The 12686-nt window shown below is 36.0% G+C and overlaps 1 protein-coding gene across 1 annotated transcript in view; it reads left to right on the top strand.

Annotated features, from left to right (window-relative positions):
• Nucleotides 1-7135: 7135 nt before the first annotated feature.
• Nucleotides 7136-12686, top strand: part of USP15 (ubiquitin specific peptidase 15) — a 97640-nt gene continuing 92089 nt past the window's right edge. The window contains exon 1 of the mRNA XM_021711166.1: nt 7136-7263. Within this exon, the coding sequence (XP_021566841.1) occupies nt 7209-7263 (55 nt within the window). The 5' untranslated portion in view covers nt 7136-7208. The remainder of the gene's footprint in view (nt 7264-12686) is intronic.

Consider the following 12686-nt stretch of genomic DNA (forward strand, 5'->3'; position numbering starts at 1 on the left):
TTGCATAACTGAAACTTTAGTTCCCTCTGAACACCAGCTCATATCCCCCTCCCACCAGCCTCTGGCAACCACCATACTGCTTTCTGCTTCAATGAGTATGAGTATTTTGATCCTCATAAGTGGAATCTTGCAGTATTTGTCTTTCTGTGGCTGATTTATTTCATTAGCATAATGCCTCCAGGTTCATCCATGTGCTGCATAGGGCAGGAGTTCCCTCTTTTTCAGGCTGAGTAGTATTGCATTGTGTAAGTATACCACGTTTTCTTTATCCATTTCTCGATATCAGTAGACATCTGGGCTGCTTCCACATTTTGACTATGGCGAATAATGCTGCAGTGAACATGGGAGTGCATCTGTCTCTTCAAGGTCCTGATCCTGATTCAATTCTTTTGGATATATGCTTAGAAGTGAGATTGCTGGATTATGTGGTATTTCTTTTTTTGAACTTTTGAAGACTCTCCATATAATTTTCCATAGCTGATGCACCATTTTACATTTCGACCAATAGTGTACAAAGGTTCCAATTTCTCCACATCCTCACCAACACTTATTTTTTTTTCCCAATAATAACCATCCTAACAGATGTAAGGTAATACCTTACTGTGGGGTTTTGATTTGCCTAATATGTCAGTTGTTTTGAAACACATTCAAGTTTCCAAAACAAGCATTAGAGAATAACTGACTGCTTATGTGAGGTAGAGCTGTAATTTATTTTTTTCCATATGCATGGTCCATTGTCTCAGTATATTTTATAGAATAGTCTATCTGTCTTCATTAGTTTGTAATGATGCTTTTAATAGATAACTCTACATATAGTATGTGAGTCTGGCTTTTATTTCTTTTTGCTGTTTTCATTGGTTTTATTGTTTCTCTCGATGCCATTATCACATCTTCTTAAGTTTTTACAGCCTTGAATAAGTTAACTTCATTGTGCCTGTGTTCTCCACTTATGAAATTATGGTGATAGTACCCACCTCATTGGGTAATTAAAGGAGTAAGTGAGCCAATATAGTTAAGTGCTTAGAAGTATACTCCTGACTCAAGAGTAAAACTCAGATGTTAGTAATTTTTTATTAAAAGTAATTTCTACAACTTAATAAAGAGTCTTGGTATCTAGGAAAGTGAGATTAATATCTTGTTTTTCTTCTTCCATACTGTCTGGGAGGAAGTGCAGAGGGAGTGGGAAGATGTTTATTTAAGGATTCCCGAAACAGTGATATTTAGGCTGCTGCATGAAAGATTATAGGTGTTAACTAGATGTCTTAGTCCATTCAGGCTGCTATAACAAAGGACTAGTTAGAGGCTTAAAAACAACAGAAATTTATTTGTCACAGTTCTGGAGGTTGGGAAAACCAAAATGGCTAGATGCTAGCAGAGTCTGTGGGTGACAAAGACCCACTTTCAAGTTCATAAATGGCACCTTCTACCTGTGTCCTTGTATGGCAGAAGGGATGAAGTATCTCTCTGGGATCTCTTTTATGAAGGCAGAAATGCCATTCTTGAGTGCTCTACCCTTATGACTTAATCACCTTCTAATACCTTGGAGGTTAGAATTTTAACATTAATTTTGATAGGGAACATAGATATTTAGACCTTAGCACTACCTGTTGAAGGGGTAAGGGAATAGTTTAGGCAGAATGGGTCATGAGGCAGAAAATAGTGTGTGGAGGAACTGAAAGAAGGCTCTTGTATCTGGATCTGAGCACAAAGAAAGATGGTACCAGCTGAGACTAGAGAGGTAGGAAGATCATGTAAGACTTTTTAAGCAGTGGAAGACTTTTAGACTTAATCCTGAAATCATGGTTATAACTACTTGTAAAGATTGATATGTCATGACTTTTATTCTTTCTTAGAAGTCTAAGAATAAAAATCATGACATTAATCTTTACAAATAGCTATAATTATTTTAAAAAGAAATTCAAAAGCTAAAATTGAGCCCATTGGGATATTAATATTATACCAGCGATTAAGAGTGCTATTAGGAATGTATATGTTGTTGTTCACTTATTTGTAATCTTTGTAATGTATTGATTCTGTTCTAGGCTTTTATCAGTTCAAACTGGGGAACATTGAGATTTAGGAATAGAGTTTTACAGTATAATAGATCTATACAGATGTATTGAAATAACTTTTTTTATTAATCTGTCTGTGCCATCTAATCTGGTCTTTCTTAGGTATACCTAACAAGACTATACATTATTCAGGAACATATATTCCTGTTTTTTTCCTACTTTGCTGATGTTTCATTACCCTAGAATTCTATAAACAAGATATAGATGGCCTATAATCAACACATGACGCCCTTTTTCAATTGAAAGTATCAAGAGCAATTAAATGTCATCAAATGGGAAAGTGTGCCATTATACTAGTATCATTATACAGAAATAAGTCATATCAAGATTGAGGAAATAAAGTTGATCTAGAAATGTATGGCGGTAGATGCATAATGCCAAGCACAAACCTTTACTGTAGTAGTTCTCCTTACCGTGTTTCAACCCCTAGGGCATATGTGAAACTGCAGATAGTATAGAGCCTTATATACACTGTTTTTTTCCTATGTAGAATACCTACAATAAGGTTTATAAATTAGGCACAGCGATGAACAGCAATAACTAGTAATAAAATAGAACATTTATGATAATATTCTGTAATAAAAGTTATGTGAATAGGATCTGTCTCATGATACCTTATTAGAGTCTATTCACCCTTCTTGTAATAACATGAGATGGTAAAATACCTATGTAATGATGACGTGAAGTGAATGACGTAAGCATTGTGATGTAAATGGAAGGTTTCAGACGTAAATCATTCTTAAGTTTTAAATTACATGCAGTTCTGAGCAGTGTGATGAAATCTTGTGCCATGCCACTCAGATTCCCTGTAGTCACTTAGTAGCCATCTTGGTTATCTAATTGACTGTCATGGTATTGCAGTGCTTATGTTCCCGTAACCGTTATTTTACTTACTAATGACCCAAAGGTGCAGGAGTAATGATGTAATACTTTTTAGACATGGTTAACCATGAATAAACTGCAGATAACAACCCACAGAAAGTGAAACCACAGTTAAGGGGGACTGCTATCCAAAGGGTGACCCAAAAATAAACAATTATTTTTTGGGTGGCAGTCCCCTTGTAATATAAACTTGACTCTCTAGGCCGTGTTCTAGGAACCTATGGACATCAGTGTACCAGCTAGTGTTGTGAGAGGTTGTGTTCAGCTTCAGTGCATTTCCCCATTTCATGATGGGTGTGGTTCACAAATACACCTGCCCACACTACACTGAGTGTTTAGTAGTTTTTGACCAAACACGACATGACCCCTGTGCCTCACTTGCCCTATTTACCCGATCTCACTCCAAGCGACTTTTTTTTTTGTTTCCCCTGATAAAAAAAGTCCTTAAAGGGAAATGATTTGCTGATGTGGAAGAAGTAAAACAAAAAATGGCAGAAGCACTAAACGACCTCAAACTGACAAGTTCAAAGACTGTTTTGAACAGTGCAAAAAACATCTCAATAGGTGTATTGCATCCAATGGAGAGTACTTTGAAGTTGAAAAAGTAAGAATAAATACACAATTTTTATGAATAAATTCCAGGTTTTGGGCTTCCCCCTTGTATAACTGTAAAGAATTTATAAATCCCTATATTTTAAAACTACCTCTTAAGTAAATATATATAGAATTTGGGTACTATTTTACAAATAACTGTAATTATAGTAGTAATGTTAGCTCAAGCTCATATTTCTGTTTTTAATGCATATACCATTAGCTGTTTAAGAAAACTAATTAGGAATTCTTCATTCCAATTTTAAAGGCAAAAGCCAGTTTATGAAAATTAATTTGTGAAAATTAATTGGAGATTAAAATCTACCCTCCCAAACAATATTAGACTCCCCAGTAGTTTTCATACAAGTAAATCATCAAGGAACAGATGATGACCCCTTACAAACTACTTTTTTTAGATAGTAGAAGAGTATATGAGAGAGAGTAGATGAAAAAGTTTTGTTCAGCAGAGTATATGAGAAAGCACCTGGCAAGTGCAGAAAATTTTCATCACTTTTTAATCGTGGTAGTTTAAACAAATGTTAAATAGAAGAGAACTTCTCTGACATATTAAGCAGTATTTATCATAAGTCTATTTAATGGTGAAACTTTAAATATTACCATTGAAATCAAGACAAAAATGATTGCTATCTCTTTACCTATTTTATTTGAGGGGCCCTGGCCATTGATTAGACAAGAAAAATAGGAATAGAATTAGGAAAAGATAAAATAAATTCCTTGCAGCCACACTGAGTTTTTACATAGAAAAATTCAAGGGAATCTATAATAAATAGGATTATTGAGCATTCAGGAGGCTGGTGATATAAGATTAATCACTTTAAAAATTATTAATTTCTATGCATTGACTACAAATAGTTATAAAATGTAATTGATGGGGAAAACTGTAAAATTCACATAGAAAATAAAAATGATGAAATTCCTAGGGATGAAATTAACAAAATAAGTATGATTTTTATTTTAAAGATGTAGGTACCATTCAAGATTAAGTAGATAAGTGGTCATCATACAGATAAAGTTTGGGCCTCTCTTTGGTCTCCACTTTCCCTGGTTTGAGATCAGATACACTTATTGATGATATGTGACTCCCCCTACCCTCCCCTGGCAGTTTCCCACTACTGCCAATCCCTTTCTTATAGTATTACGATTAATGTTCAGGGTCTGCTTATGCATGAGAACTTGTGGTACTCATTTTTTGCTTCTGTGATAGATCACTGAGTATTATAGCCTCTAAATCTATCCAAGTTGCTGCAAAGTCCATAATTTTGTCCTCCTTTATGGCTGTATAATACTCCATCGTGTATATGTACCACATTTTAAAAATCCAATCTACTTTCAGTTGGCAGCACGGTTGGCTCCATGTTTTTGCTGTTGTGAACAATTCTGCGATAACTTATGTGTGCAATTATCTTTTTTGTAGAATGATTTGAGTTCCTCTGGGTATATTCCCAGAAGAGGGATTGCTGGGTTGTATCAAAGGTCAATTTTTAGATCTTTTAGGAATTACCACATTATTTTACACAGAGGTAATAATCTGAGTAATAGAGAGAGACACTGTGGATAGGAAGACTCAGTTGTATAAAGGTGGCAGTTCCCCCAAAATTAATTTGTAAGTTTAGTGCACTTCCAGTCAAAGTCTTAATAAGCTTTTTTGTGGGACCTGAGAAACGGATTCTAAAATTCATAAGAAAAAGCAAGTGGCCAAGGATAGCTAAGGCAATTTGTAAGAACAACAAGCTGAGGGAACTTGCCCTAAAAATATCAAGAATAAAATAAGGCACTATGAAATTAGAACAGTGGTAGACATGTAGATGACTGGGAATAGGGGAAATGTATATTAGTTTGACATTTGTTTGCAAAGAAAACTATCAGGTGTCTGCATATCTTGTTTAAATTGCAAGGGAAGAAGAGTCTACAAATTTTTTAATGGGTGATATTCAACTAGGTGTAATTTCCTTTCTTATCAAGTAAAGTCATTGGTAGTCTAGCCTGTATTTATTTTGGGAAGCAGGGTGTTCTTAAGACAGTCCCTCATTATTCTTTTCTCACATATCTTAAACTCTTCAATGCGGAGGCTTTTCCTTGCATAATCCCTCAGTGGGTTTGAGCACTGTTACACAAGTGATTCTGCATACCCACTTTGAGGGAATTAAACTGCTCATGAATATTCTTTATGACTTAGGAGGTTTTTTTAGGTTAGTGCCTTTGCTTTAGCTATTTCCAGCTATGGCATTGAGTTTTTATTCTTATAGTGCTCTCTGTGGTAAGCCCAGAAACATGAGAATGATGATCTAAAAAATGTTGTGAACTGCATAATTGCACACACGTGCTTTACCTCTCCCATTATCCTTTACTTTTACTTTTGGTTTTGTTTGTGATTGAACTTGGTTAAATGTGGGGGAAATAGTTCTGGTGAAGAATTTAAAATAATTATGAACCAGTGACAAAGTAGCATTTCACAATAGGTATTATTGTGAATAGTCCCAGTACATTTGTAAAGTGTTTCAGATTTATGACTATTTTTGATGCTTTCTTTTCTAATAAATACTTATTTTACTTTTTCTACCACAGGTCATCTTATGAGAAGCTAATTTTAGATAGTTGAAAATACGATGAATATAGTTTAAGTAATGCTTACGATGCCTGGTGTATCACAGTTTTTTAATTACTGAAAAAAACTAGCCCTGCTTGCCCCAGTGGATTTTACTACTGTATGAGTAACAGAGACAGTGTTGTTGTTATTGACTTTTATTGGTAAAGAAGCTTAATTATTTTTGAGGTTTTTAATGTTTGATTATAGTTATTATAAGTAATCTTGCAAACCCTTAATAACCAGCTTCCCTTGCCTCCAAAAACACACGTTAAAGTACATAAAATTAACATATTGCACTTGCAAACTTCTTTTAAAAGCACCAATTTAAGTATTTTTTTCTGTTTTCCCACATTGAATTTTAAATTTTGTTTTGATTGATTCTGATTATTTGAATTTTTGTTTAATGGACAAGGATTTTCTTGCATATGCATCACTGCTTTTTCCCTCTTTTTTTGAGTTTAAGTCTTACTCTGTTGCCCAGGTTGGCCACAGCGGCACGATCACGGGTACCACCGTGCTCAGGCAGTCCTTCCACCTCAGCCTTCCAAGTAGCTGGAACCACAGGCGTGCACAACCATGCCCCACTAATTTTTTTTATTTATTGTAGAGACAAGATCTTGCCAACTTGCCCAAGTTAGTCTTGAATCTCTGGGCTCAGACAATCCTCTACCTCAACCTCCCAAAGTGCTGGGATTACAGCCATCGTTCCTGGCCTTTGCTTGCATGTTTTTAAAAGAATTGTTAAAGAATTTTTTAAAAATTTGTTTGTCAATACTTGTCCTCAATTAGTAGATACTTATAGAACAATAGAAATAATACTTTATATAAATGAAGTTTTTTCCCCCCAAATACTGAGTGGCATTACTTAGTAGATAAGTACAGAAGTAAATAAGTACTTTAATATAAAATGAAATATCAAAAACAGGTATAGTTATTCCTATACTCTTGGGTGTTTTTCTTCATCAGTTTTTTTCTTTTCTAGGTACCTGGTCGATAGTCGCTGGTTCAAACAGTGGAAAAAATATGTTGGCTTTGACAGTTGGGACAAATACCAGATGGGAGATCAGAATGTATATCCTGGACCCATTGATAACTCTGGACTTCTCAAAGGTCATTATTTTCTTTCTTCAGTCAAGTTATAAATGTTTTAAATTTCAGTATGTAAATGTCAATAGATTGAATATGGATATGTTAATATAAATAAATTGATGGATTAGAAATGTCTTTGCATTACAGGTTTGACCTAATGAACTCAGATTATTCTAATTAGTTATTATTGTTAATTACTCTAATTCTTTATCATGAAAAATGTTGCTTTTTATTTATGATGTAATAAAGGTTTAAGGTTGTTTAAAACTTTAAAGGAAGAATGTAAATTAGAAAGCACTCATGGGGAGTGGGGTTTTAAACAAGAAAGAAAGCACTCATTTTCAGGAAATGCTCTACCATATGTTGTTTTTCTTAATGGATACATGAGAAAACTTGTTAAAGTTGAGCAATGATACATGTCTTCAGCTGACTGTTGATTGGCACATTGCATGTGAGGAAGCTACCCAAGGCCAGGAAAAGAACCATCCAAGAGAGTGAGAGGGAACAATCATTGGAGCTCATACAGGACTGGGAATAATTTATGTTCCCAGAACCAGAGTGGAAAAACCTCATAATTCACAAGGTAGACTACTGAGAACATTTTACTTCTGCAATAGGGTGGAATTAATTTTCTTGCCCCACTAACCTGAAAGCATCAAACTGTTTCCAAATAACTTAATGGCATTTCAGAACAAAACTCAAGAGTAAAAGAATACAAAAATATCCAGCATCCAGCTACATAAAACTTGACTCCAACCACTTTACCTGGCATGCAAAGAAGCAGGAAAAATTAACCCATAATGAGAAGAAATACCAATCTTAATTTTAAAAATTCCTCCCAAAAAGTAGAAAAAGTTAACAAAGAACAGATGAGAAAATACAAAATAAATAATAAGATAGATTTAAACCCAGTTCTATTCATCTTTCATTGTATATATGAAATCAAAAGAAAAATAATCCCAGTTCTATGAATAATCACATTAAATATAAGCATCCCAGCTAAAGATAGAGACTGAGAATGAATGAAAAAGTTAAGACCCAGCTATCAGCTGTCTACAAGGAAGCCCTCTTTAAGTGTAGGAACATAGGTTAAAAGTAAGAAATGGGAAAAGACATGTCATGCTGTATAACCAAAATTCTAAGACTGACTTCCAGTGATCCTAACCTCATAATCTTCTCCCCTTTAAGTTTTAAGTGTAAGTGGGACCTGTGAATAGAATGAGATCTAACTCCCATGATTATGTTACATGGCAACAGGAGGTTACCCTAGTGAGTTTATTTGACCACATATGACCTTTGAAAGCAGGGAGTTTTCTATGAATAGTGGCAGAAGTCAGAGATTTAAAGCATGGAAAGGACTCAGTGCATCATTGCTGGTTTGAAGACACAAGGCAGGCAGCTTCTAGGAACAGAGAGAGGCCTCAGGCTGACAGGCAGCAAGGAATCGGGGACCTCAGACCCACAACCATGGGTAACTTAATTCTTCCAACAGCCTGAATGTCTGTGGAAATGGATTCTTCTCCAGAGCTTTCAGATAGGAGCCCAGCATGACTGACATCTTGCCTTCAGCTTTGTGAGACACTAAGCATAAAGTCCATTAGTGCCTGCCTGAAATACTGACCCCAGCCGCATTGTGAGATAATAAATGAGTGTTGTTTAAGCCACTGTAGTAATTTGTTACTCAGTAGTAGGAAGCTTTCACATGCTAACAACCTCAAAAGAAAGCTGGAGTAGCTATATTAATCTCAGACACTGAGTTTCAGAACAAAGTATATTACCAGGGATAGACGGTCACTTCATAATGATAAATGGGATGGGACAGTTCATCAGGAGAACACAGTAAGCTTAAATTTATACCCACTAATGGCATAACTTGGAAATATGTGAAGAGAAATCATATCAGCAAGATGGTAGAATGGGAAGTCCTAACCCTCATAGCCCAAAAGAAACACTGATTGAACAATGACACATGTACTAGAATATTTTCTTTTTTTTTTTTGAGTTGGAGTCTCACTCTGTTACCCAGACTGGAGTGCAGTGGTATGCTCCCGGCCACCGCAGCCTCGACCTGCTGGGCTCTGGCAATCCTTCCGCCGCAGCCTTCCAAGTAGCCAGAACTACAGGCATGTGCTACCAAGCCTGGCTAATTTTTGATTTATTGTAGAGACGAGGTCTCGCCAAGTTGCCCAGGTGGATTTCAAACCCGCGGGCTCAGGCAATCCACTTGACTCGGCCTCCAAAGTGCTGGGATTACAGGTTGAGCCACCGAGCCTGGCCATGTACTAGAATATTTTCATGAGAAGTCCAGGTCTGGTTAAGAAGTTGCAGTACTCCAAATGAGCACAAAACTAAGAACAACCACATTGAAATGGGTACAAAGAGCAATTTCATTTTGCCTACATCAGCCCCTCCTTCAAGCTGACATAACTTAGTATGGAGAAAGATTGTCTCAGACCAGACCTCTTGCTTGGGGTGAAAAGTAGAGGAGCGTATGTGTTCAACTTCTCAGCTGTTCAGTGTGCTCCCCAAGGGGCTGGTTTTTGTTTTCACCTGACACAGAGTGCTAAGGGAACCAGCATAGTTCTGATAACAGAGGCAATTAACAAAGGAAAAGAGATAGGTAGCTGCTGCAGCTGGAAGGTTCTCTGAGAGTAAGGAAAGGCTAAGAACCTGAGGAGGGAAGGAGTGGGGCATCCTTCAGTATCCTGGCATTGCCCTGCCTGAGCAGCCAGTTTCTGTCTGCCTCACTATACTTGATGGAACTGACGTAGTTCAGATGACTTGGGAAAGTTAAGAACAAAGGGGAGCTTGCTGTGATTGCCCCAGCTCTGCAGTATTGAGAGAAGGCACAGAACCTGAGACTGTCTTCTAGGGAAGAGGAAAAGGAGTCATGTGTTCCTCCAGTGTTCCAGTTTTCAGTGCACTACTCAAAGGACTGATTTCTGTCTTACCTTACCTAGTGTGCTAATGGAACTAGCATGGTTTGGTAGGGGCAGTTGAGAACCAAGAAGAAGGTGTAGGTGGCTTGCTGTGCTCAGCACAGCTTTCAAGTTTGGGAGATGGCACAGAACTCAAGGTTACTTTACAGGGAAGAGAGATGAGAGTGGACCATTCCAGTGTTGTGGCCCATGGTATGGCAGAGGGAGGAAGAGATTAAAGGTTTCAGGAAAAAAAATCCTCTAATTAAAAAACTGCTTGCACAAGTATAGAAGACACATATCCACAGAAAAAGTTTGAGAGGCTTCCAGAATTTCTAGCCAAGCTGATTGGTGGAGATGAAGGAATTTCCATTTCAAAGTCAGTTCATAAAGACCAGAAGGTAGCTGTTTCTTTAGGTGCATAGATACTGATGCAAAGCTACAGACTCTTGAATAATCTGGGAAATATGATGCAAACAAAATAAATCTTCAGAAACTGACAGTAAAGAAATGTAGATGAATTGCCTGACAGAATTAAATATTGAGTTACAAAAAAAAAAACATAGACAAGTAATCAAAATCAGAAAAACAAATTTAAAAAATGAAAATGTCAGCAAGAAGCTAGAAATTGAGAAGAACCAAACACAATTTTGAGCTGAAGAATACAAAACTAAAAAATTCATTAGAGATCTTCAACAGTAGACTTGATCAAGTAGAAGAATTGACAACTTAAAGACAGATCATTTGAAGGAATACAAAGGAATAAAAAGAATGAAAAAGGGCAAAGGAAGCCTAAGGAACTTATGAGATACCATGAAAGGAATCAATATGCATGCTAAGGGGGCTTGAGAAGGGAGAGAGACAGAGGGATAGAAAGCTTAAAGAAATATTGGCCAAAACTTCCCAAAACTGGGAAGAGAAATGGATATCCAGATTCATGAGACCTAAAGTAGAGTTGAATAACACTGTTAATCAATTTAAACTACTTGGAACTTATAGAACATTCCACTGAACAACAGCAGAATAAAAATTCTTTATAAGTATACAAACAGCATTTATCAATATAGGTGACATTCCGGGCATGAAATCTGTCTCAAAATTAAAAGGATTCAAATCATACAAAATGTGTTGTTTTGCCACAATGCAATAAATTACTTGTTAATCACACAAAGATAGCTGGAACATCTACAAATATTTGAAAGCTAAATAACACACTTCCTCATAACTCATGGATCAATGAAGAAATCAAAAGAGAAATTAGAAACTAAACAAAATGATGACAGAAACATTAAAATTTGTGGAAGATAACTGAATACTATATGAAGAGGGATTTATAGCAGTGAACACTTGAAAATTAAAGAAAGATCAAAAGTCAATTAGGTTGGTTTCCAACTTAAGAAAGTATAAAATTAAGAACAGGTTGGGCATGGTGGCTCACACCTGTAATGCCAGCTCTTTGGGAGACTGAAACAGGAAGATTGCTTGAGCCCAGAAGTTCGAGACCAGCCTAGGCAACATAGCGAGACCACGTCTCTACAAAAAAAAATAGTTGAGCAAAGTGGCTCATGCCCAAAGTCCCAGCTACCTGGAAGACTGAGGCAGAAGGATTGTCTGAGCCCAGAAGGGCCATGATCATGCTACTGCTTTCCAGCCTGGGTGACAGAGTGAGACCCTGACTCATAAATAAATAAACAAATTAAGTTAACACATTAAACTAAAATAAGCAGAATGAAGGAAATAGTAAATATCAGAACAGAAAGAAATTAAATAGAAAACAAAAATCAAGTGAATGAAATGAAAAGCTTTGTATTTGTGAAGATCAATACAAGCAATCAGTATCTAGTGTTACTTGTCATAAGAAAAAGACAGTTACCATTATCTGGAACAGGAGGGTTATCAATATAGAATCTACGTATATTCAAAGGACAGTGAAGGAATATTATAAAATTGGATGAAAGAGAAATTTCTTGATGAACAAATCAAAGCTCATTCTAATAGGATGAATTGTCCAAATAGTTTAAATCTTTCCCTCAAAAATAGCCTCATATTCAGATGGTGCCACTGGTAAGTTATAATAAACATTTAAGAAAGAAATAATGCCAATTCTATAGTAACTCGTCAGAAAATTGGATGGGTCTCCTTCCCAGTTTATACTATGAAGCCATCATTACTTTGATACCATAATCTGACAGAGACATTTCAAGAATACTTTAGACCAATGTCCCTCATGAATGTAGTTGCAAAAATTCTTAACAGAAGCAAACCAGGTCCAATAATAAAAAGATTATATTACATATAATAGAGAAATATATGTAAAAAGAATAATATATCAAGTAAAATTAAAAAACAAAATAGAAGAAAACTTCCTAAACCAGATAATGGACATCTATGAAAAACCTATAAATGACATACTCTGTGGTAAAAGAGTGAATGCTGTCCTCCTAAGATAGGAAAAAAGGTAAGGATGCCACTCTTGGCTTTTCAGACCAACATTGTACTGGAGGCTCTAGACAGTACAATAAGATA

Source organism: Carlito syrichta, unplaced genomic scaffold (assembly GCF_000164805.1).
Source record: "Carlito syrichta isolate Samal-C Ts95f unplaced genomic scaffold, Tarsius_syrichta-2.0.1 Scaffold301892, whole genome shotgun sequence".
NCBI classification, from domain to species: domain Eukaryota; kingdom Metazoa; phylum Chordata; class Mammalia; order Primates; family Tarsiidae; genus Carlito; species Carlito syrichta.